Raw genomic sequence first — 25757 nt, 5'->3', positions numbered from 1 at the left:
AACTGCCTGCAGCTTTCAAGGTTTTGGTTCATGAATTTGTTGTGCTTTCATAGTAATTCAAGGCTTTGCCTGGTCTAGACAAGTAATAATACAAGGGATGCTCTGAAAGTAATGTCTCCTACTTTATTATTTTGGCCCATGTCATCGGAGGCAGATGGTGGTGGTGTGGCAGCAGAGGTCAAACCTTCCCACCAGTATCCCTTTACATTTTGTTGCTGTGCAAAAGATGGCAGCAGAGGGGCAGTCTGACAAAATGTCTGCTCTAGTTCCCATGGAAATAAATGGGAGGCATTACTTTTGGAGCAACCTAAGTATTTTCAGCTGATACGAAGTTGCTTGTCAGCAAATGCAGTGGAGCACCACAGGTACATGCAGCTGAGAATTTAGTGACATGATTTTTGGAATTATGAGCATCACTTCTGCACCTCAGTACTGTGTGAGACTGTCCAACATTGGGCTAGTATAAGATTTAAAGATTTTTTTCCCTTGTAACAGTGTCCGTGATTATAAGTTCTGGATTAATGATGTTCATAGCGTTGGCTTCCACTGCTTTTCTTGAAGTAAAAGAAGTAAACTTACGCTGTGAAATGATAGGACCAAATAAATAGATATTAAGGATTTTGTCTTTCAGATTTGGAGTCTTCGAGAATTCTTTTACTTAAGTAATTATCCTGTAGAGAATTTTACTGTCAAGTAGAAGATAACCAGGCACTATTTTAGTAATATTTCTAATGCAGCGAATGAAGGATTCACAGTATCTGGACCGTGTGATTATTTTAACTGCTGTGTAGATAAAAGCAAAATGTGAGCAGTGAAATGAGGAAAATGCATGTATATATTATGATATTATTTCTCACTTTTCTTTTTCCCTTGCTCTTTAGTCTTGGAATGGTGGTTAGATCCATTTTCTTGTACAGTAAGTGTACAGTGGCCACTTGTTCAAAGCAAAATTTCTGTTCTCTGAGCCAGCAAAACTTCTCTGCTTTAATGACACTTACTGCCATCCTACCTGGGGCTAGTATTCCCTGCAGACCTATAGAAAATGCAGTGACACTCCTGACCAGCTCTTCTTCAGATTTTCCATGTCCCTTTTGTTACCATGTTCAGGCTTCTGCCCTTGCTTATAACTGGGCTGAAATTGCATACAGCTGTCACTGCATCTGCAACTTCTCCTTTCCCCAAAGTCCCTTTCTTTCAAAGGATGAGATGGATGTATTTCTCCACTCAGCCACTCTGAAAACTCTTTTCCAAGGGATGTGTTCTATCTGAACTTGGCAGGGAATGCACTTGACATTAATTGTAGGACCAGGCAGCACTACTTCTGACTGTTCATGAGTGAACAGCTGAGAAGTTTCATTCTCAACGCTGGTGCCTTTGGCTCCGGTTGGAATGGTATATCACTCACAAGATACAGTGAAACATACAGCATGGAGAGTTATGTCCTGTGTGTGGATCATTTATACACGTTTACATTTCAACATTTTTGCTTTCCAGTGGTGTTAATTTGGCACCCCCTGGAGGAAATATGTTTGAAAACACTTAAAGGAAGAAAATATTATTAAAATCCCCTTTGAAACTGATTCTTTAAACAGACTGTAAATTTTCCCAGTTATCTATGGAGAGGGGTCTTTGCAGAAATATTCATGTCATTTTATCTGGAGGCAGTTTTTCATCCTGAGATGATGCATGCAATTTTTTTTCTTCTTTAGACTAAACATGTCGATCTAAGACTCTTACTGTGGAAGTGCTGGAGAATTAAGCAGTCAAAAAGGAAACCTGGAATGGCACCCATAAATGGCAACTGCTGAAGAGTCAGCTTGAGCCTGGCATAATCACTTTCTTTGTTGGTCAGATGACCGTGGCCTGGGCTTCCGAATTAGCTACAGGCTTCAATGTTCAGAAACTAAAAAATGCCAAAGGCAAAAATTTGTTTTGCTCCTCCAGTCTTTATTTAAAAAAAAAAAAAAAAAAAAAAGCATGCAAAACAAAAATGTGTATTTACACAACTTTAAATGGAAATAGGATTTAAACAAAATAATTGGATGTTAGTGGTTTCTAAAAACAAAAGTAAACAAGGTTTTTATTATTATTATTATTTAGCTCACTTCAATAAATACTTGATTGCATTTACAAATGACTTTAAAAGAAAGCTGTGAAGCTGTGAATGTCGTATATGAGTGCTGCATCCAGTCAAGCTAACCTGTAAAGTGTGAACAACAATTGCATTATTTTGGTCTGTGTTTATCAGCTGGGCATACAGCAGTCTCCTCAGTGCTCCTGCTACCCCAGCAACAAAGCTTAGTCACGGTCCCTGCTGAGAGGGACTTCTTCCAGGAAAACGTGTTGTTTCAGTATCTCCTGCATGCATGATTTTGGTGTGTTGGTTTCTGTTTGTTTCCCTGCAAAGTCTTTTGCATTTCCTGGGGAATCTGCTGTCTACACAATCCAGAGCCTCAAAATTAATTCCGTATAGAATGATTTGGATTGTAGAAAGAAGGAAGAGGGGGAGTATACTGCTAAAGAAACGTTAACTGATGGAAGAGATGGGAAAAACAGATTCCAGAAGTAAGTTCCTGTCTATTCAGCCCAGCTCAGAGCAATGTCTGGTACAGAACGGGCCTGTTCATGTGTGGCTTCTTTGGAATGCCACGGAAACCACCCTGAGCTGGGAGGGACACGTCAGTGTGTATTGAAAGCAGCTATAGCAGTCTGCTGTTCAACTGCACAGAGCAGCAGATCAGTGTATCTCTAATTATTATTTATCTGGCTGGCTAAGCTGTGCAGCATTTAAAACCTAATTTGTTGTATAATTTAATTTTAATTGAGTCTCCCATCCACACAGGACTCGTTAAGCTAGCTGTGTGTTTCACTTGCTGCCTTTTTACGTGGAGAGTACAGGAGAGCTGCAGGAGCTGAACCAATCGTTTGCTTGCACTGTGCTATCACCAAGGTGCAGTAATTCCTCCGCGTGATTGCAAAGGGATCTCTTGGCAGGAATATTTAGAAAATGTTTTCTCAATGCCACAATGTAACAAAACAACTTCCTCCTTCAGTTAATGCTGTGGTTTACACAAAAGATTTGGTTGTTGGGCTTTCAGTTGCATCTCCCATGTGCTGGTATTTTTCTCTGCTGCTCAGAGATAACAATGACTAGTAACTGTGAGCAGTAATAAGAATGAAGCACTATGAAAATGCTTCTGAGTGATAGCAACCTCCACTTATAACTTCTCTTCAAGTGTATAAAAGGCACTAGTCCTCAGTGAGGACTAAGTTAAAAGTAAGAAGGGCATTTTACAGGCAAATACTTTGTAAGGAATGCAGACAGGCCCCAAAGAACCAATTCTTGTAGGTCAATAATGCAAAGCTTCTAAGTATATGCATCCATTTTGACTTACATGGGAGCTTACGATTTCTCTTGAACTGAGGCCCATGTGATGGAGAACCATGAAGTAATACTGTGCATTATGTACTGGGTAGAACAGATAATTTTGCTTGTATTCATAGAGCTGAGGGGCTCTCTTACACAGGCTGGTGTTGCTGTGAGGCTCTTTTGGGTTTTTTTTTTTTTTTTTTTTCCAGTGTTTTTTTTCTGTTTACAGTGCTTTATAATAGAAACTCTAGAATCTTTTGGGGGATGAGGGGGCAGCAAATTGTTCACTGCATCAGTTTGTATGGCATGACTAATCTAAGAAGCTAACCAGCAGTATCTAGGCTATCTCAGCTTCTTCTTGCTCTGTTTTGGTGTTTTTAAAGCTGCCCAAGTTCTTTGCATGAATGTAATAAATGAACTCACAACCAGAAAGTTGCTACTGGTGTTGTGTGCAAGGATAGCAATAATCTGTCCAAGATGTCACCTTACTTGGGGTTCTAAGTGGCCTGAGATTGCGGTACAATGAGTACAAATGTTCTAGAAAAAAAACGGAATCAGATCTAGAGAAACAAGGGACAGGTATGCAGACTGACAAACAAGTGGTAGCAGTGATGATGCTCTGTGCAAGAGCACGAAGGACCACCAAATTTTAGGTACTGTCTGTCTTGACAACCTTTGGGGAGCAAGGGAGCAGTTAGGTTAGTGGACTGGAGTTAGATTGTGTGATCCTTCAAAGATTAGATCAAGGAAAGAGGGAGTAATGTGTAAGAAAGAGGATGTCTTTCAGGAGACCCTGAGGAAGGAGCTCCAAGCAGGTGGATGCAGCCGCTGGAGGGAAGGTGGCTGCCAGCAGGCGGGCACCAGGGCCGATGCCTGAGGTGATGCTGAGAGGCCGGGGGGAGTGAAGGCAGCACCCAGCGCGTGATGGAGGGAGGTGGTGCCGCTCTGCGGGACTTCAGACCGACCTAAGGCAGGAGCAGCACGTAAGTAGGCAGAGGAGTGATTTGTTTTTGGTTGGTTTAGCTCCCTGAGGTGGCCCCTGGTGAGATGGAGGGGTGGGAAGATGAAGTAGGGGTTTGGGAAATGAGGCCGGGTTAGTGCAGTGGGGCTGAGAGTGAAGGCCCTGCCGACCCAACAGGGCCACCCTTCGGAACTGATGGAACCTTGTATCCTTTCAGTACTTTGGTGGTATTGTTTTTGAGCAGGTTTGGAATTTTTTAATCAATTCCTGCAGCTATAGAAGAGGACATTAAAGCAGGGCCCAAGCTACAAACTTAAGGCTCACATCAGAAGACAGATTTAAAACCAACCAACCAAAACAAAACCCTCGCTACTTTGCTATAGTCTTTGGTATAGTATAAAAATGAGATGGTGTGGGGGTTAACAAAGAGCAAAGTGATGATTCTTAAAGTGTTTGCTTCCATCCCTGCTAAGCAGAGTACGTCAGAACTTCCTCGGTGATTAACACCGGGGCTCTCTGAGCACAAACTCTGTCAAAGGGAACTGATTCTGCCTCAGTGTGAACGTTGTTTCTAAACCGCTTCTCTGGTACAGCCAATATGTTTTTATTTAACCATTGCTGGCAAGCAAACAACTCTTACATATCGAAGAGTTAAACGAAAGGTATTGTTTACTATATGTAACCGAGCTCAGCCAGGCGGCGCCACTCATACGTTGCCGAGACGCACTCGACCTGCCCATAACAAAGATGGCGCCCGCCGTGTTATTCCACCTGCGGGCCGGCCCAGACCCAAGATGTCCGCCGAAGCGTCTCCGGCGCCCTAACTTCACTATCATCCTTCCGGTGTCAGCGGAAGAGGCGACGCTCTAGCTGGCGTGTCTCGGTGGTAGGCGCCGGAAGGTCCGCCTCTGCCGCCTCTACGCTCTCTATGGCCGCCGCGCGCCGCCTCCAATGGCAGGCCGGGCCCCGCCCCGCCCTGATCAGCTGAGGGTGGCAATGTCTGTTGACAGGAGCCGCCTCGGCCGCGGGACTGGGCGTAAGGGCTGGGCCGAGGGGAGGGGGCGCCGGGCCCGAAGGGGTGGGTGGAGGCGGAGGGGGGGCCGCGGCACCCCCTGCCTACCCCTCAGCGCCGAGGGAGCGGGGCCCGCTGGGGGCAGAGAGCGGAAAGTTGGGGAGAGAAGTGAGCGGGGGGAGAGAGGCCGCCCCGGCCCGCTCTCCCCTCAGGCGGGGAACGGCCCTACGGGGTGGGGGCGGCGGGAAGCGGAGGGGGTGGGCTAGCGGCGGGGGGCCGAGGGGCCGAGGGGAGGGCTCTGCGGCTCCACACAAAAGAAGCGGGCAGGGCCGGGAGCCCCGGGGGGCTGAGGGTCGCCGGCGCGCAGGGCCCGGGTCGGCCCGCCAGGGGGAGGGGGCGCCGGCTCCCAACGGGCCTTCGCCCCCCGGGTGCTGTGTGATGTGGGGTTCGGGTTCGCTTTGTTTGTTTTCGTTAGATGTGAAGGCAAATGGAGCGCTCGGAAGGAGGCGAGCAGAGCAGGCAGCAGCAGCCCTGGGGGAGGCTGACCCGGCTGGGTGCTGAGGAGGCAGAACCGCACGTCCTGCTGCTGAAGAGAGAGTGGACGATTGGCAGGAAGAAAGGTGGGACGGGCTGCGCTGTGCGGGGACGGCGGCGGTCCCCTGCCCGGCCTTTACAGCGTTCGGAGGTGGGCTGAAAGTAGCGGGGCCTGGGGCTTTCAGCTGCTGGAGGCGCTGCCTGGGCGGTCCCTCGTGCCCCCTGTGCTGTGTGAAAAGACAGTTTTGCATTGACCTTTTCTCTTTTCACCAACTTGTGGCATGGTTACGTTTACGAGTGAATGTACCTTTTAGGTCGTCTGAGGCAGCTTGTGCAAATAAGAAAAAATGATAGTTGATTGAGAGAGTGTCTGTGTTAGTCCTATTTATGTTCCCTTTGCATTTATGGAAGTCATCGTAGAGGCTTTCATTGAGTAGAATGGAAATACCAGCAAGTTGCTTGGTATGTTTTGGCCTTTGCACTTCCGTGGGCTTCCTGGTGTCGAAGGGCTTTAAGGTAGAGAAACGATACTCTCATTTATCAACTACTGGTTCCCACTACTTCCCCGGGTATATTCTAGTGTTACAGTGGTGTGAAAAAGAGCTGGGTGCTCTGTGACAAAGGCCTCCAGAATTTGGATTGAATGCACCTCAGATACATGTGAATTTGTACCGCTCTAGAGCAGAGTAATTGTGGTTTGATTTTCATTTGTAAAGGCTGAAACTGGGGAAAGAAAGGGAACTAAAACATCTTGAAGTGGTTGAAAGAAACCTGTATTGGTACATGGGGCTATTGCACTGTATTTATATATCACATAGATGGGCTGTGTTTCTGCTTATATGCCAGTAGAAGTTTTGAACTATTGCAGATGTACATGAGTCAGTTTGTTGTGCGTTTATAGACATGTAGAATGCTGAGCTGTCTGTGTAATGTGTATTTTTAAGCACACTGGAAAATCTGCTTTCTTTTTAAGGTTGTGACTTATCTTTCCCTGGCAACAAGCTGGTGTCTGGAGATCACTGTAAAATTGTAGTGGATGAAGAGTCTGGTCAAGTGTCATTGGAAGATACAAGGTTGGTTCTCCTTTGAACTTCTACTGTTACCTTCTCTTTAGTCCGTGAAGTAAAATCTTGTGTATTACTCAAGGCATTAATAGCAAATCCTTTTCCTTCATTTTTCTTCATTTCTTACTTTTTGCGGCTGTGGAGTGGTTGCTTTTCTTGTTTGTTTGTTTGTACTTTCCCAGTATTTTTTTTCTTCTTCAAAGGAACCCATGGAAAATACTGATGGTGTAATAGTCCTCCAGGATATTTCTTTGGGCTTGTGAGAGTAAGATGGCTTGCAGTGATACTGACATTCCTAAAAGCTCTAAGCATGACCATGCCAGGTTTCAGGAACTTAAGGGAGGAAAATAACTGCACTGGTGATCTCAAAGCATAAAATAATAAAGTCTGTATTTGCAATACATCATTATGATATTACAAATATCAGGAATCTGTATACCATAGGTACTGTAATTGTCTACCTGTTGTGCTGGGTGTGTCAGATGGAGACCAGAAGCTATTAAATCTAATTTAGTAATTAAAGAGATGCTTGGTGAATTTCTATTCTTGGTGCTTGGTTGGGGGTTTGTTTTACCAGAATGATTATTTTATTTCCATGGTGTATTAAGGGTTTGGGAACCAAGGCCCTTAATGTAAAAAGATATAAGCACATACCTCACTGGAGCTATTGTTAAAGAGCTAAGCTAATTTTGTGAAACTACTTTTGGTGTGTAAAGTTCGTTACATACTTCTTCACATACTGAAGGCCAGTGAACTTGGCATGTTAGCGATGTTATTTCCTGTAGAGTTTTAAGGTTACTGTGGGAGTACAAATAGCACTGCAGAGTTTGTGGGTGGTTTTCATTGGATTTTATCTTGTTTTCTTTGTAAAGTCTGAGATAGGAGTTTGAATAGAAGGGGATTTCTTAGGAGGAGGTTGTAACCCCCTTCACAGTTTCATCTGCTTCGTTTTTGACAGGATTTTTTGTCTGTGATTGCAGAAAGCTTCTGGTTTATTGCATTTCAAGAAATCCGTGACATTTCAAAATGTTTCTGTAAACCACATTCTTTTTCTGCTCCACTGTTGCAGTCAATAAAGAAACAAATAATACTTTTTTGTCAGCTCCCCCCATTCTTCATGTCTAGAAAGCACTACACCCAGAGACGAAGATGACAGTTCGTAATATATTGATGTATATACATGAAGATGAAATTTAGTGCAGAGTACCATGCTGAATCTGCTGTTTCTTTTTCGAATGTACCAGGATGCAGTTAGATCTCTTGTTCTGGTACAGGGTTAGTGTTGTGTACTTCCTGAGCCTTTGAGAATATTCTAGAAAAACCCTTAATTGAACAGTGCACGCATCTTCTGGGACAGTGTTGGCAGAATCTACGAGATTTAGTTGACACTTTCTTTCAGCAAAACTGGTGTGTCTTTGTTAATTAGTGGCTGTGCTGGTATTAAGAGGAACTCACTTCTACATAATTACATGAGCTTTTATTTTTATTTTTTTAAATTTTCCTCCAGTAAAACAGAATATCATGGAATTACTGAGGTTGGAAGCTACCTCAGGAGGTCACCTATTTCAGGCTCAGTTGAAGAAGGACCACAGCTCTATTTGAAGTGGGTTGTTTAGGTTTTCTGTAGTCCTTTAAGCACAGAAATCCTGTAGTGTCTCATGGCCCTTATTCTGAACCTTAATTGTCCTTGTAGTGATTTTTTTTTTTCGTTGCATCTTGTTTGACTCTACGTAAAGAGCCTGGCTCCATAGTTTTGGTATCTTCCTTGTAGGTACTGGATGATTGCTATTAGATCTCACGCTTCTCAAGGCACCTTTTCCCAGGAAAAAAAGGTTCCATTCCTTTATCCCTTTAGCTCATAGGCCTTGTGCTCCAGCCCTCTGGCCACTTCAGTGGCTCTCTGCTGGACTTTCTCAAGTTCATCATGACCCTCCTTGTCCTAAGTGATCCAAAACTAGATGAAATCCTATAGATGTGGGCAAATGATTTCCAAGCAAAGAGGGAGATTAATCACTTCACTTGATCTTCTGATTACACCCTTGTTAATATAGCCAAGTGTGCTGCAGGCCTTCCTCACTGCCAAGGCATGCTGCTGACTTATGCCTAGGCGTTAGTCCAAGGTGTATGATCTTATGTTTAGGCATAAAATCCACCAAGATCCCTCGCTGATCTGTCCCCAGCCTTTACTGTTGCAGGTGGTTGTTCCATCCCAGCTGCAGAGTGCTGGGTTTGACCTTATCACGGTATTTCCATCAGCCTGCCTGGGTCCATCTCAAGAACCCAAATCTCATGTCATATGTACTGAATATAGCCCCTACTTTGGTGTCACCCTCAAGCTTGATAAAGGCTTAGTTCCCTCTCCCCATCTAGGTTGTAACTAGAGATAGTAGACAAGATAGGTATCTGAATAAATCCCTGATGGTTTGTGGCTGTTGGGAAACCTTGTATTCCAAGAAGCTGTGGGATGAAATGCTAACTTAAAGGGAAAAAAAATTCTAGGATTTCTAGGAAATGGCTTATAAATCTGTCTATGACAGATTGAACTTATTTTTTCACATGATGCGTTCATGAAAAGGTGGGACTTGTTAAACTGCTAATGTCATAGGTGGGCTGCATGCCTATGGAGTACTAACACTAGCTGCTTATGCGTGTTCTGTTTATATGTATCTGACAAAAAAAGAATTAAGGTTGTTCAAGTGTTCTGCTTGCCAGTGTGTTGGTATGAAGTGTAGTTACCTCTTGCTGAATCAGAAAACTAAATGAGTTAATATGACTGTTTGCAGAAGACTCCACTCCTCTGAGTTTTCCGATGCTTGCACTGAGTATCAGCTGAGCTCTGAAGGATCAAGCAGGCTGAGAAAAGAATTTTGAGTGTTTGAGTTGGCAGTACTGATGCCCAGAGTCCCAGAAAAATACTGCAACGTCAGCTGCTTTCTGCTGTTAAGTGGAAAATAGCTTGGAAACATTGCTGTGGTCAAGCTCAGATTTTTCTGGTGAGAAGGAATGCACTGAAGGAGGCAGCTAGCTTGGGACAGTTGGACTGAGCTGACTTTGTTTTTGTATTGTAGATAAATCAAAGAATATCATCAAATATACGTAGGTAGTCACATTGTTATTTACCTCTGTGGTGGCGTGATGAGTTTATGAATCTGTTTTTGAAAGGAAAGGATTTGCCTCCCCCCACTTTTTTTTTTTGTTTCTGCTTTATTTTCTAAACCATGCCCTAGCTGCTTGATGCTACTTGACAGAAAAGCAAACTGACCTAGCACAGTTGAGGCAGATATTGGTTTGCCGTAAGTAAAAGCAAATGTAAGAGTCTTCATTTTGAAACAGGAATTTTAAAAGCACCTAAGGTAACTTGTAAGGACCTCCTCTTGTTCCCTTCCAGGTAATTTTTTTTTTAAGGACTCTGATTAAATATTAAATGATTTTTTTTTTTTCAGAGCAGGAAAGGTGTGTTTGTACAGGATTCATTCTCAAGGGACAAACTAGCAGATGTTCCCTTTCTGTGAGTGAACAGGAGATTGATCTTCATTGGGCAGTGGTGTCCTTTCTGCTGCTCAGCTCTGCTTACCCTGCAGTCAGGCTGTTTCTGTGGATGTTAACAGTATGGAAGCATAGTAAAGCTCAAAACTCGCTTCAGTTTACAGTGTTCAGGATACTATGCACTTACACAACGTCTAAAACTATTAACCCATATGTTTTACCATAAATTACATTTTTTTTTCTGGATGGACACTAGTAATCACTAGAGGGTAATGGACTGGCATTTTTCTGGGAAGGATAATGAAATGCCTTACAGTACACAGATCATTTATCTACTTCGTAGTAAGCATCTTCTAAGTGAAATGTGATTGTTCATCTCAATTCTGTAGTACTGCTGGGTTTGGGAAGTAAAGGTAATGTATGGTTCATTAATCAAACTGCAAAGCCATTGGCTGCATTGGAACTGAGCCAGCTCCTGGCTTTTATTTCTTCTACTCTTTAGAGAAGTGGCAGTGGGATCTTTTGTGACATTGTTTCACAACTCAGGCAATTTACATCTGCTTGTACAGTTTTTCTTCTCCACATCAACAATAATACAGCCAGTTAATACCAATTCATTGTCAAGTCCCCAGTGAACCTTCATCTCTGGGGTGCATGTTTTAAATATTATTTCTCTCATAAGGACCTTGCTATGGCCTGAAACGTCAGAGGAGTGTACAAATGTCATTATTTATCACCTGTCTTGTTTAAAAATATATATATATACAACATTTATCTGGGATGTCACCATATCTATTCAATGTCTCATGCTGCAATACTGAAACTGGGAATGCTAAGTGAAGGAATAACAGTTATTTGGGGTGACTTTTTTCCTTTTGATTATTGACTGAGATGAAACTTCAGTTTGCTGATTTATTTAAGAAGAGGGGGGGGTCTTCTTCTTTATAAATTGTATCAATTTATTATTACTTACTTTGTGTCCATAGATGCCACATAACTCATTACTGAGCTCTCCTTGGAGTCAATGTAACTGCAGGACTGAGAAGACTTGGATGTTTGTAGTCACTTTGTGGGTGGGGTAGCTGTTCTGCAGCTTCTATTATCAGACCAAGAATGAGTGGTTTCTGATGCACGATGGTGATACATTTTTTTCCAAGAATGCCACACTTGGCTTATTGCCCTTCATAACCATCTTTTTAATATCACCGGTATCAATGTTAAGTTAAAAACGAGTATAGTTTCTGGCGGACTGACTAGAATTCTTTCTTCCTCTTAATTGCTGAACTTCTGGTGCTTTTAACTTTTAGTGATGTTCCTGTTCTTCTGCCTTTCTGGTTCTTGTGTCTTTTGGGCTAGTCAGCATCTGTACGCCTAAGGTAAAAAGGCAAGCTCCAAATAATTTATTTATTTATAAAAGAAGCCTGAAGATTCTTCAATGGAGCAAGGATTGATGTGACCCAAAGTTTTTTCTTTGTTGATGCTTAAAGTTGCTTTTTATTGTATGTTGGTTTAGTTGATTTATCTTTGTAGGTAGTGAAAGCCATTGCAGAGGGAGAGGGAAGAAGTGATGTCTTGAACAAGACATGCTGTGGCTATTCAAAAAGGCTTGCTTGCCCTTTTAGCTTTTTAATGTAATGCTTTCAACTCTGTGTCTGAAAAGGTCAGCAGTACAAAGTTTTTTCTCTATTTGTCTTGCTAAATGAGAGGAGATTTTCCCGGGTTCGAGTTGCTTTTTTTTTAAGGAAAAACAATGAGAAGGGAAGGAAAGGTGCTTATGTCTAAATAACCATCGCTCTCTTCTAAGAACTGGTCCATTTGAGGAAGACTGGAACGTGTCCTGAGAACAAGTAGTGGCTTCCAGGAGGTGGCAGCAGAGGTTTGCTGTCGTTTCTTGGAGGAGTTGCTCTGCTGTGAGGGAAAAAGCATCTTCTTTCATATTTGGTACTAATTGTGAGACATGGAATGGCAGAAATCTGAAGTTCTAGAATGCTGCAGCCCTGAAAGAGGCTTATTTGCAACACAGCTGAAATTTTTCAGTATTTGAATAACGACTGAATTATTAAACACTAAGAGCTTGCATATTAAACATCACTCACAGTGAAAGAGCAAAGATATCTCCAGTAATCAGCAGCACTAATATATTTGCTTCTTTCCTGGTTTAATTTCTTCCATGAGTCTTGGAGCTTTTATAAATACCAAAATAATTCATTCCAATTCTCCTTTAAATTGTGCATAATAGTTCTCTCACTTGACTTCTTGGATTTTAGTTGCAGATGGCCTAAGTAACCTTGGAATTTAAATTTTTCACTACTTGAAGCAAAAAGGAAACAAAGTGAATGCCAGTAACGATCCCTTACTGTACAGGAGAAGTTCCTTTGTGCCAAATTGTCTTAAACTCCCAGCGTTAATTAGAAAACATAACCTGGAACTTTTTGAATAGAAATCCTATTGTCCTTTCCTCTTTCATATTTAAAAGATGGAGATTTTTCTACGGTAACAATCATCTAATTATTTTGAGACAGTGGCCAAGTGTCATGTCTCTATGAAGACCACGTCTTTACTAGGAGCTGCAAATGAGCTTTGAAGTACAAATAAGCCTGCACTTCTGTCTTTGAAACAGGTTTTCTCTTTCTTGTTTGTGTTTGAGCATTTTTCTTTATCCTTGCTTAAAATGTCTTTGAGACCCAACAGTTTTCTTCATGAAAAGTATCTTGAATTTTCCTTTCCTTCTCCTAGGTAATCATGGAACCACTTACATTGTTCTTTTATTTTTCTTTATAGTACTAATGGAACAGTCATTAATAAACTGAAAGTGATTAAGAAGCAGACGTACCCTTTACAAACTGGAGATGTGATCTATGTTGTTTACAGAAAAAATGAGCCAGAGAACAGTAAGTAAAGGATGTTTTTTTTAATTGTGTACATAGTCTTTTTTTGTGTCACAAGAGAAAATAAACTTCAATACAATTAAATCAGGATTACTTCATTTTAAAGCAAATAATTTGTTGATGTGTAGAAACAAGTTTCTATGGAAGGAGCTTGTGGATGAGCCAGTTCTTACAAGGACAAGTCTGAGCAACTGTCACATTGAAGCCTGCCTAGAAGCAGCTTTGGAAGAAATAGCGTGTGCAGTGATAGCTAATAAGGTCCTGATCACACACCCAATACTTCTTTCAGAACCCCAAATTCTCGAGGTTGTTAGCAAAACTTTGTAATATTTTGTATATCACATTTAAGCAGTTTTTGGCACCAGAAGGGGATTAGGGAGTTGCTGCCAAAGTTGAGTTTGATGTTGTTATTGTTCTGTTCTTTTAAAGATGAGGGGCAGCCTAGGAATGGGAAAAGATCCTATAGTAAAATTAGTAAACCGGAAAAGGTATTTGGGTAGCCTTAGAGTAAAATCATCCCTCACATGCCTGTAATTATTTTCAGGAATCACTAAGGTTATAAGCTCCCCTATATGCATTTACAACATGATATTTAATGGAAAAATAGCATATTTACAATTTTCATACATCAATATACATAATGACTGCCCATCTAAAAAATTCTAGTTATTTTAATAGTGTATATATGTATCTCCCTTTAGGAAGTTGCTGTTAATTTATGTGCAGACAGATCAGGCTGATTTATGCTGTCTGATGTGAGAGCTACAAGAAGCAGCAATATGCTATATCTGTCCATCTGTTTGGCTTGTTTATCTCATAAATCCTCTTTGAGATGGCACTGTGTGCAGTTGATACTACTTGGAAGAACTCATTTGTATGAATTCTCCAGGTACTTCATAATGAACTGAAGAACAGATTTCTTTTCTCGTTAACAAATATTTGAATTACCAAGCATCCAGTTCGGCTTTTTCAGCTTCTCCATCTTCAAGCACAGAAAGGAATTTTAGAATTGACATTCTGGCTGATCTGAGTAGTTCTAAAGGAGATTAGACAATAACTTGATCAGAATAAGGGCTTCTGCCCTTTAATTTGATTTTAGTTTGGGTAAAAAGTAGCAAGCTAGGGGAATCTGTCAAAATGTATGAGGTTGAAGTGGTTGGTGAGAAAGGGAATATTATCCAGTTGTTTTATATTAACAGATGCTAAATTAGTTTGTAGATGAAACTTGGAGCATGCTGTTAATCTGTACATTTTAGAGTTTACGTTTCTCACAAGGAAATCTAAAATTGAATGAAGAATTTGAGAAGTGAGCTCAAAAATAATAAGCTTCATTGAGTAACTTTCATTGAAGTATCAGTAAAAAAAAAATACTCAGTTTGCTATGACACAGAGCAGGTTTTTACGTGTAAGAAATGATTAAGCCTCTGGTTCCATGGCTGGCACAAGTTAAACCTCACACAGAGGCCTCTCTGCCTGGTTTCCTGAGAAGAAAAGATCTTGCTGTGTTGTTTCTAATTGCCTCCTAAGTAGGAGTATTAACATTGTACTGTAGAGGTGATCCCTCATTTGCCTGTCACGTTGTCAGATACTTTGCGGAAGCATCCGCCTGGTACTAGAACTTGTTTGCATGAAATTCAAGCTAGTTGATTTTTGTTTAAAAATTCTGTTTAATATGTTTTCTCTCTTTCAGACGTTGCTTACCTGTATGAATCCTTAAATGCAAAACATGATGCAACTCAAGAACCAGTAGGTAAGGAAGTAATTGAAGATCCAAGAAGAGTAGCTAAACTCCAATGACTAATACAGCACTTATTTTTTTTAGAGTTTGATTCCTTGAAATTCTGAAGCCATCATGTAATGACTGTCACACAGATCTTTTTCTTACCCCTTTTTCCCCTCTAGCTGTAGAAGCTAATGTAGAAAACCAATGCCATGTGACCAAAGATACCTCAAGTACAGGAAGAAGTAATGATGAGAACCAAATTACCTCATCACCGTCAGCTACTCAGTCTTGCTATGAGGAACCACAGCCATCTACTTCTACATCTAACCTCTTTAATGCTTCTTCTACCTCTCTTATTGAGTCTGCATCTGTTGAACAGGATAATCCTTCTACATCTGGTAAGAATTGTATCAAGTATTTAGTGTGCTATCTCATCAGCTGTTAGACCAAATTTTAATCTTAACCTTACCCGTTCAGGGTGTTTAGCATTTCCTCTGTAAGTTCTAGTTAAAATACCAGATAGATATGTGTACTTTGAGTAGGCACGGTAAATCCTGGTGAATGGGTAAAACATTTACGAGAATTGCTTATGCTTAGGTAGGCATAAAATGCGATGATGTGCGTGCATCATCAGTGTTTGAGTAACTTCTGGTTTTGCGTGTCCCATATCTGTATGCAACTGTGTTCACTTCACTGTTTTTATTTGGCAGGATCACAATCCTCACTCTTCACTCCTGTGCCTGCTTTGCCTGTCTTAGAATCTGTGTGTCTAAGAGCGCTTCATGATGAACATGAAAAGCTGGGTGTGAATACTGAAATTTCTGCAATCACTTCAGAAATCAGTGGCAAAGAAAATGCAGAATGGGATTCTCAAGGGGCAGAGGAGGAAGAAGTTTTGGAACCTGCTAAGAAGAAACTAAAAGGAGGTTAGTATGCTGCAGTATTCTGCAACCTGCTCTTTAGTATTATTGTTGAAAGTTAGTTCAAAAAGCTTAAATTAGAAATTTGACCCTTCATTTTTCATAGAAACCCAGTGAGATGAACAGAAACTTAAAAATCTGCACTTATTTTTTTAACATGAAATAAATATGAAGGCACTTATCAAATTTAGAAGGGATTGAAAGGTTACCTGCTTTAGCATGGAGGTTGGACTCAATGGTCTCTTGAGGTCCCTTCCAACCCCTGCAGTTCTCTCATTCTGTTAGGCTAGTGTGGGGTAGATAACTTCCCCCCCCGCCCCCCATAAATTCTATGTTGTAGTATTGTGTTAAATAAAGAAATAATACGTGTGTCTCCTCCCATCTCCAGATTCAGTCAGCTCAGTGTCATCAGACCTTTTTCGATTCCTTTTTTCTTGATTTCTTCATTTCTGATCCAGTGAAAATGATGACTTTATTAACAGAAACTGTTATGCAAAAAGCAGGAACCTTTAGTGGGACCATTGTCAGTGAATAGTGAATCTTAGTGCACCTTTCAGGTTTGTTTTTTTTAACACTTAAAAAAGAAATCTTTCTAAGTCTACATACAGTAGAGTTTTCTGTCTTTGTAGATGAAGGTGCCTGTCCAAATCTTCCAGCAGCAGCTCCAAGTGAATGTATAATTAAAATTGGCTCTGAAGATGCAAAAACATCAAATGTGAAACCGGATAAGATGGAGGAAACATTAACTTGTATTATCTGCCAGGAATTGCTGCATGACTGTGTAAGGTACGTGTGATTGACAAAAACAGGATTTATGTGATAATAATATGAGAAGTTCAGTGACCTCAGTTTGAGGTGACCAGGAGATTTGGGGCATTTACAAGCCCTTCAAGTCTTTTTTTTTCTTTTTAATGAATCTTGAAAGATTTTTAAGTGTTATGAGTGTAAATTAAAAAAAAATGAAATGTTTAGGGTTTACTTGTTATGTTTGTGTTTTCCAGCTTGCAACCTTGTATGCATACCTTCTGTGCTGCCTGCTACTCAGGATGGATGGAAAGGTCTTCTCTATGTCCAACTTGTCGTTGTCCAGTAGAACGTATTTGTAAAAATCACATACTGAACAACTTGGTTGAAGCTTATCTGATTCAGCATCCAGGCAAGTTCAAGTGTGTGTAACAGAACGTGGTGTACTTCACACATTAACTGTGTAGCTGATATAAGCACAAAGTCCATTGTCCGTAAAGTATCCGTACATTATATACTCACAGTACTCTGTTTTCTCTGACATGACTGCAAGAAAACCAAGATCTTCTCTAACTGTTATCTAAAAATAAGTTTTATGGCAGTGAAAATGCAATAACTCTGTAAATAGAGTAAGGTGGGAATAACAAAGGTGAAGAATTCTGTGCTCCTCTTGAAACTTGAATTTGGTTTTCATACAGATAAGTGTCGTAATGAAGATGATGTACGTAGCATGGATGCTAGAAACAAAATTACTCAAGACATGTTGCAACCTAAAGTGCGGAGATCTTTTTCAGATGAGGAAGGAAGTTCAGAAGATTTATTGGAATTGTCAGATGTAGATAGTGAATCTTCAGACATCAGGTAGGTCTGTTTAAGTTGTGCACTGAATTGGATTTGCTTATGCTTGAATGCCCAAATGCACAAACTAGTTAGTTTCTAAAACGTTGAAAGCATTGTTATTGATAATATTGTTTTCACAGTCATTTCCAGCATTAACCTTTCTTTTGTTTTTGGGCACGTTCATTCTTACCAGTAATTATCTTTGCAATTTTACCAGCCATCCTACAAAACCTTAAGCAGTCAACAAAAAATATGTTCAATGGGAACTCCTTGAAGCCCAGCAAGATTCAGTTTATGACCAACAACTCTCTCCTGAATAGTACGACAGCATCTCATGAGATGTGTGAAAGTACCTTTAGTGGCCGTTAGTTTATGGAAAACAGATTTCTGGATAAGGCTTTGTTATGAGAAATAGCAGTCTATGACCGTAGAAGTATAGCTGCAATTAATGTGTCTGGGATCCTGCTTTTACCAGGTGTATGCTACCAAGGCAGCTGATGCTTGACCGAGGGATTACCAGTAACCAAAATAGCTCTTCATTTTCAACAGCAAACATTTTATTTGTTGAATGTCTAGAGGAGAAAAGAAAAAGTTCTCTAGTAGATAATTATTCCAGCTTTGTTTGTGACTTGGTTCCAGTCACACCACGCTATCTTCTTCTGGAAGCCATTAAGAATCCTTTTTTTCGCAGTCCTCTGTGTTACAACTACAACATTCTTCACAGCTGTGAGGTGCTGAGTTATGTAGACTCCCATATGTTACTGGATGAAGAAATTCCAAGTTAAAACTCTGAGTATGATCAACCCTGTCTAGCATGGCGATGAGTTACATTTGCATTTGGGTATGGTTTCTTATGACCTTATTTTATTTTTTCAGTCAGCCATATATAGTATGCAGACAGTGCCCAGGGTATCGAAGACACTCTGTTCCAGCTCTGCCTGGCACAGGCCAGGAGGCAGAAGCAGGAGGAGTGCAAGCACTGGGAGATGCACCCTCCACGTCTGCCAACTTTCCCGCAGGTCAGTGTCATGAAGTCTTGTTAGCAGCATGCAGATAACATGTGTATGAGCTGTAGCCCCTTATGAACTAAGTAAGCTCGTTCTTGTAGTACTGTATTACAACTTCACATGGGTATCTTTGCAAATACAATTAAATTTGAGCATTGTTTTAGTGTGGGTACGCAAAATTGACATCTGATGGTTGATAGTTCATGAACTCTTTTACATATCTGAATATTTTTACACACCTATGTAGTTTAGAAGTCTTATTATTATTTTTCTGCTTTTTTAAAGAATCTTTGTGTTTAAAAAAAAAAAAAGATATTGCTTGCTTGTTACTTCCAGATTATTGTCTATTGTTCACTAGGATTCTGAGTCCATTTTGCAATCCTGTGCATTGTTCAGTCTATCGTTTTTTCTCCTTTTTTTTTTCTTATCCACCTAGCTGTCCAGGAATATGTGTGTCCTGCTCAAGGAAGTCATGTAATATGCACCTGCTGCTTTCAGCCAATGCCTGACCGAAGAGCAGAGCGTGAACAGAATCCTCATGTTGCTCCTCAGCAATGTATGTACATAGTTCTGTAGCCAAATGTAAGAAAAAGTTTGAACAAGAAGTCTCTCTTTATTTTAATGAAAACTAAGTTTATTTTGAAGGATGATTTTATTTAATATTCTTTATTTGGAGTCGTCTTATCACAGCATGAAATACATTTTATAAAAGAAGACTATTTACTAATCCTCTATTTTGAATGAGGAAGCTGTACTTTGTTAATTAAAAAAAAAAGTTTATCAGGACTCTATTGCTTTAAAAATGGCAGACTGTTGAGTTTTGTTGTGTGCAGCAGGGGAAAACAAAGTTTTCTTTGCTATTTTACAGGTACAGTTTGTCTGCAACCTTTCTGTCACTTATACTGGGGCTGCACTCGGATGGCGTGTTTTGGCTGTTTGGCACCATTCTGTGGTATTTTGGAATAATGTGTTTTTTATGAGCCTGCTCTCTTTGCAATGATTTCTGTCTACCTTAAACTTTGGGTAATTTATGAAATGCAATAGACTACCACAGTTATGCAAAAGGAAGCAGAGGCTGTGTCTTCAAACTACAAACGTAAATGATTCTTGAACATGTGTGTCTTAGAATCATAGAATTGCTCAGGTTGGAAAAGACCTTAAAGATCATCAAGTCCAACCGCAACCTAACCATACTACCCTAACTCTAACAACCCACCACTAAATCATGTTTGAGTGGAAAACAGCACTTGTTGAGCATATTGCTTTCCAGAATAAAAAAAATTGTGGTGTGTTTCAACCTAGTAGGAGAATCATGCAGATCAGTGCAAGAGCATTGAACATCTGATGTTAACTGGTTAGAAAAGAAGCTTTCTCTCTCAAATTTGTAGTCTCCTGAAGTTCACTGTTTTAGATGCTTTGAAAGTAAGAATAGTTGAAAGGACTTGACTGTAGAATATGCATTAATAACACTGTTAATTTGTGCAGATCAGTAGTACTGTTTCTGGCCTGAAGGTGAAATTGTAAAATCTCAATGTCTTATCTTTGATTGCAGCTAGAAATTATGTATTGCACATTTGTGTTTAGCACACGTTGAACTCTGCTGTGTGCTTGGTGCTTGTATGAGCCTGTGTGTGTTATTTCAGGAAACAAAAGAGCCTTCAGAATATATGTGAGGGCCAAAGGGCCTGGGAAGAAATAATAATTGTTCTTTTCTTCTTCTGATTAGAAATAAACCTTGGTGACAAGTGTTTAGATGGAGTCCTAAATAACAACCACTATGAGTCAGATATCCTAAAGGTATTTTTTTCAAATATTTGTGTACGATACATAATAATAAGTACATGTTGTTTAAGATTTGCTCATGAAATGATAGTGATATTTAATTTCTCAAACATGTATGTCTGGCAGCTGCCAAGAAGGCCACAACTATAGCAACAATTTCAGTCATTTGAGTTTAAATGACTGTAGATTTCATGTATGTTTGATTGCTAAATGAAAGAATTTTTCTTGTACAAAGTATTTGCTAGGGAACCCAGTATCTGCAGTCTGAAGTGTAACATCTGAAATATTAATTAGAAAAAAATAATTCACTAGCATATAACAGGAAAACAAATGTTAAATAATTTTTTTTTAATGCCAGACAACTTAAACTTCACTTATGTTGCACAGAAATATTTTTCTCAATACCATAATAGGTTATCTAAATTAGGTAGACTGGATGAAATCTTGCTGTAAGTTAAGTGATAGTGTGGCTGATGGGAATCTGTATACATTCTTTTGGCAAAAGAAAGAATCCTCTGAATGAAGGATACTGAGCTAACAGTTTTATTGGTGATTTGAAAGCAACCAATTGTATTCTATTTTTACTTGTAAATGGACTCCTCCCATTTTGAAATCATTGTTAGATCTAGATTTGGAAATATTTGAGAGCTAATGACTTGGTCTCTCTTTAATGTTGGAGATTTTTCAATATGAAACAGTAAGTTCTTCTTTTTCAGGATTACCTGGCATCCAGGGGTTTGACATGGAAGAATATGTTAAATGAAAGTCTGTTAGCTCTTCAAAGAGGAGTTTTTATGCTGTCAGGTATGTTTTGCTCCCTTTTGTCTATGTATAACTCTTTGTGTGTGTGTATTATGTGAGTAATCAAGAGGTTTGAAGTTCTGTGTTTATAACTTGTGATGTCATGACATTTTTGTTAAATTGGATTTCTTATTCCTTATGCTGACGCTATGTACAAACTGTATTTTTCTCCAGACTACAGAATTACTGGGAACACAGTGCTTTGCTACTGTTGTGGCCTTCGCAGCTTTCGAGAACTTGCCTACCAGTACAGGCAAAATATTCCTGTTGCTGAACTGCCAGGTGGGGATGGCTTTTCACAGTACAGAGGGAGTCAGTTAAAAAGTTAATCAGTTTTATTCTTGGATCTTCTGTATGAAGCCTTTAAATGAGACGTGTGTTGTGGCCTCCTTCAGCAGATTTGAGATTGGGAACAGAAGCTGTTCCAGTAGTCCCCTTTTAAGCATTACTTCAGCATCCATTCAGCTCTTGTTGTTAGCAAGAGCTTCCACATCTTCAACTATTGAGAATTCTGCTTCTATTGCTGCGCATAATGAGACAGCTCACCTTGTTTCTCCTTATTATCGCTTTTCTGTTTAGTGTAGCAGCCTGCTGGACCACTCAGTTATTATGTATGTAAAACTGAGGGGGAATAACAAATTCTTCCCAAATTAATGATTTTCTTCTGTATGAAAAGGTATCTAGATATATGCCCCATGTTCTAAACTGTAAAGTCGATATCTATTAAACTAAATGGTAAAACTGCAGTTGAGAGCACTGAGAAACAAATCCTTTCATCAAAGTCTGTATGAACCTAAAACTCAGAATCATTCTTGCAGTCCTTCACTGAGTGCTTTCTTTGTTTCTGGAAAGGTGAACCAATATAGGTTACTGCGGTTTCATGCCAGTAATGTCTAGTTTCTTTACTACTACTGTAGTCAGTAACCACCAGTAGCAGTGGCATAGTATTCTGTATCACCTTATGTAATGACTTCAGTAATAAATATATGTAGCTCTTTCTTTTCTTTGCAGTGACTGTCACATCACGTCCTGATTGCTACTGGGGACGCAACTGCCGAACTCAGGTCAAAGCACATCATGCCATGTAAGTTACACAATTTAGAAAGTGGTGGGGTTTTGGTTTTTGATCGGTTTTGCTTAAAAACAAAACCTTTGAAGTGCCAAAAATTGAATGAGGAACACTGAAGCAGTAATAGAAAAAGTGAATGAGTTTGGGGTTGTGGGGTTTTGTCTGTTTTTAAACATGACTTGGAAATAAACCCTTCGTGCGTGTCCAAAGGGTACCAGTAGCACTTGTAAATTGATGTTTTCTACTCCCAACTCCTCCTTCATTCGTATTTTTCTCTGTCTCAAGCAGCTTTTCGTTTGCTCTTAGGTCTTGAGTGCTTCTTGAAAATGCTGTGCAGATAATTAACCCTTTGCTATTTCTTTTGGATCTATGAGAAACGATTTTTAGCAAACTGCAACAAACTTTGAAGGGGTAAATTGGTGGGAATAATTTGTGGCAAGGGAAGGAAGAAGAGTTTAGAATGTGACATTAGAAACCTGGTGTCTGGTCATTCCCAAGAATTGTTCATCCAAAATAAGGTCCTTGATTTTAAAAAAGGAAGGCCACTGATAACTAACACCAAGTCATTCTTATGAAAGGAGGCATGTGTGTTACGACAAGTGTCAAAGAATTTCAAGAATAAAACAAAAATTGTCTGCCTACAAGTTACCTTGGTCCAGGAAGGGTAAAGAAATCCTTCTTGCTCAGTGAATTATTCTCTAAATTCACAGTGCAGTTCAAGACAGTGGAGCTGTTACTCCTGATTGAGAAATTGCTTATAATGAATAGTAGATTCTGCAGCATCTTTCTAATGCTGCAATATGCACGCACAATTAGCATAATTCCTTTAAAATTTCAGGTACTGTGGGTTGAAAATAACCAGTCTGTACAGCTCATTCAAGCAGATCATAAAAAAGACTTAAAATATTAATCCCCAGCCACATACAAATGTAGAGTTTTACCAAATACCTTTCAAAAATAATTTGGAATTTAAGTTTTAGATTTAGTTCAAAGCTCCACTGTTATCTGTAATTTCACATTACAGGGCTGTGTGTGTTCCCGCAGAGGATTTTATTTTGACGCGCTAGAGTGTTAATTCATTATCAAAGCACTCCCCGGTTGTCTACGTTCATATTCGGGTGGATAATTTCATCTAGAATGGAAAGGGCTTTTTCCACTTGTTTTTCCAGCATTAGCTGTTCTAGAGCTTTACTGGTTGCTGCTTTAAATTTTTAAAAATCCATAGCAATGGGGAAAAAAAAAAACCCAAACCTATCATGTACCACTCCTACATATTCGGTTGGTTTCTTTATTGAGCTAAATTGTTTTGCTGAGTAGTTTGGTTTTGTAGACAATGTTTCTTTCTGATCTTTTGTCTAGTTTGGTGAGGAAAAAATGCACTCAGCTCTTCACCTTGTGTTTCACGTATGTGTTGAGGGACACATAACCCAAGAAGAGGAAAAACAAAATGAATAACAGGAGATTTTTGAGAATTAGAAAGAAGTGCCTCACACAGAATTTTGTGCAGACAGGCTTGCCATTCCTATTGAACTGAAATAATATAGAATGAGAAAAGCTTTACTTATTTATTTCCAGAAGGGGATTGTGTAGAAATGTATTTTGAGACTGGTTAATACTAGTTCCTAGTGAGTGGCGTAATGCTGCTTTAATAAAAATAACTAATGTCTGTGAGGACAAAATTAATTCTCTTGATTCCTGTTTTACTTGCCTTTTGGATTTGAAGCATGCAGAAGAACAGAGGAATGCTTTTAATAACAGGTTTTCTGGGTGCATAATAGAACTACCAGTTGTTAGGCAGGAGATGCTGAAAATCCTGTTCCTGGTAACATGTTAGTAGAGTTCAATCTAAAAAGGTTCTGAAAAGCAGCTATGTTAGTGTGTAAATGTTCTGCTTTGAACTGTTTAACATTTAAAATACCCCATGAAAGATGACAAATCTTGTGTTGCTTGACTTCTGAGAACTTTGTTACATGTTAATACTTTTTTTTTAATTTCAGGAAATTCAATCACATTTGTGAACAAACACGATTCAAGAACTGAATACTTGTAGTCTATAGAGAGGGGACAAAAACTTGTCATACTGCTTGTACAGTTTAAGGTTTCAGGGGATCTTCTCATTTCTCCCATAGCAGGGAACCAATAACTTCTGCATCAGGTAATCTGGAATGAACTTCTTAATTTGTAGAATTTGACAACTGTGTATGAATGAGGTCGATTTTTTTTTTTCAAGAAAATCCAGCAAGCATTGCATTCCATCCTCATGACTACAATGTCCCTGTGTCACTTCACTGAAGAACACAAGCAGAAATCACTCGCACAAAAACCAGCCATATCTTGGGAAGGCCTAAGAATAAGGAGTGTATTTGCACTACTTGTGAAGAAATAAGAATAATCCTTAGACTTAAAAAATAGAAATGTTTTGTATAAGTATCTGATGATTATTTCAAGAGCCATTAATATTTAAGAAGGAAATTGTCAGTGTATATTTGTAACTGCATTTTGCGGTGCTCTGCTATTTTGTCATTACTCATGGCGTTTGGGGTAGAAATACATTAATCTTTCCTTAAAAAAAAAAAAAAATCCGTCCATGAAACAACTGTTTTAGCTTAAAGCTTGTACCATATGTGCAGTGTTACAGTGGAAGAAGTACAGTTTCTTATCTTAGTTTTGTCATATTGATGGGTTTTATTCACATTAAATTACAAAAAGTAATTGTACAAAAAGTAACTGCACAAAAATTTGAAAATTGCATTTAAAGTTGGGGTAATACTTGAAGCAGAACAGACTTCTGCTAATATAGCTTCTGTAGAATTTTATATCAGAAGACCAAACAGTGCTTTTGACGTAGAGCAGCAGCCAGTAGGACACACTGGTTCATTTTTTGTATTTCTTTTTGGTTTGATATTGTATGCCAAGTATGTACCTCTGCCATGCAGCTGTTCTCTAGCATGCATACACTGGTTAAAATGTAGAAAAAGCTATAATTTAAAACAGAATATAGCAGCTTTACTGGAAAGAACAGTCTTACAGAAAGCAGTTGACAGACTGTAGCAATATGGAGGTATTTCTAGCTTGGGATGAGAATGATGAAGGGGGACGCTGGTATTGCTGACATTAACAACATGGCTTTTATTTTCATGCCTTCAGAGCGCTTGTTCAGGAAACGTCCCATAAATCGCTTAAAAAAATATCCCAACACTATTCCCCTTCACTTCCCCCCAGTTAATATGATTTAATCTGTTTCAGAGTAATTTGGGAGTTAATGCTCACAAAGCTCAACTGGGACCAATTTCTCTCTTTCATTGTACTTAGAGTGAAACAGAATGAGAAGAAAGCATACCACGTTACCTCTGTAGATGCCATGTTGTTTTTAAGTATGCCTTATTTTGTGAGTAGGATTTGTACTTCAATATTAAAAAGTGTACACGGCTATCTTGTGTTATAACGGAGCACAAATGATGCAGCACATCGTGTCTACTGGTGTCAGTGAGTTAAACTATTTCCAGTAATGCACATCTTAATATGAATGCTAATTAAAATTATGCATTTATGTTTA

The 25757-nt window shown here is 39.6% G+C and overlaps 1 protein-coding gene across 2 annotated transcripts; it reads left to right on the top strand.

The window, feature by feature from the left end:
- CHFR (checkpoint with forkhead and ring finger domains) lies at positions 4178-24830 on the top strand. 2 transcript variants are annotated; one of them, XM_021412459.1, is made up of 18 exons: positions 4178-4353; positions 5819-5963; positions 6851-6950; positions 13209-13318; positions 15006-15065; positions 15218-15436; positions 15749-15964; positions 16588-16744; positions 16960-17114; positions 17401-17563; positions 18419-18561; positions 18986-19105; positions 19418-19501; positions 20276-20346; positions 21048-21135; positions 21307-21414; positions 22144-22216; positions 24199-24828. In XM_021412459.1, the coding sequence occupies exons 2-18, from the start codon at positions 5831-5833 to the stop codon at positions 24239-24241; spliced, it is 2043 nt and encodes a 680-aa protein (XP_021268134.1). In that variant the 5' UTR covers positions 4178-4353; positions 5819-5830; the 3' UTR covers positions 24242-24828. The 2 variants fall into 2 exon arrangements, with proteins under 2 accessions (XP_021268134.1, XP_021268133.1); XM_021412458.1 differs by lacking the exon at positions 4178-4353 and adding an exon at positions 4916-5367 and having other exon boundaries at positions 24199-24830.

The sequence above is a fragment of the Numida meleagris genome, chromosome 14, assembly GCF_002078875.1.
Source record: "Numida meleagris isolate 19003 breed g44 Domestic line chromosome 14, NumMel1.0, whole genome shotgun sequence".
Classification (NCBI taxonomy): Eukaryota; Metazoa; Chordata; class Aves; order Galliformes; family Numididae; genus Numida; species Numida meleagris.
This window is presented reverse-complemented; position numbering and strand designations above follow the sequence as displayed.

Bases quoted from the DNA above. Each gene is read 5' to 3' on its own strand.
- CHFR (XM_021412458.1), top strand. From the start codon at position 5,831: ATGGAGCGCTCGGAAGGAGGCGAGCAGAGCAGGCAGCAGCAGCCCTGG. The intron at 5,964-6,850 runs GTGGGACGGGCT...TTTCTTTTTAAG, and splicing joins GACGATTGGCAGGAAGAAAG to GTTGTGACTTATCTTTCCCT. The intron at 18,562-18,985 runs GTCAGTGTCATG...TTATCCACCTAG, and splicing joins GTCTGCCAACTTTCCCGCAG to CTGTCCAGGAATATGTGTGT.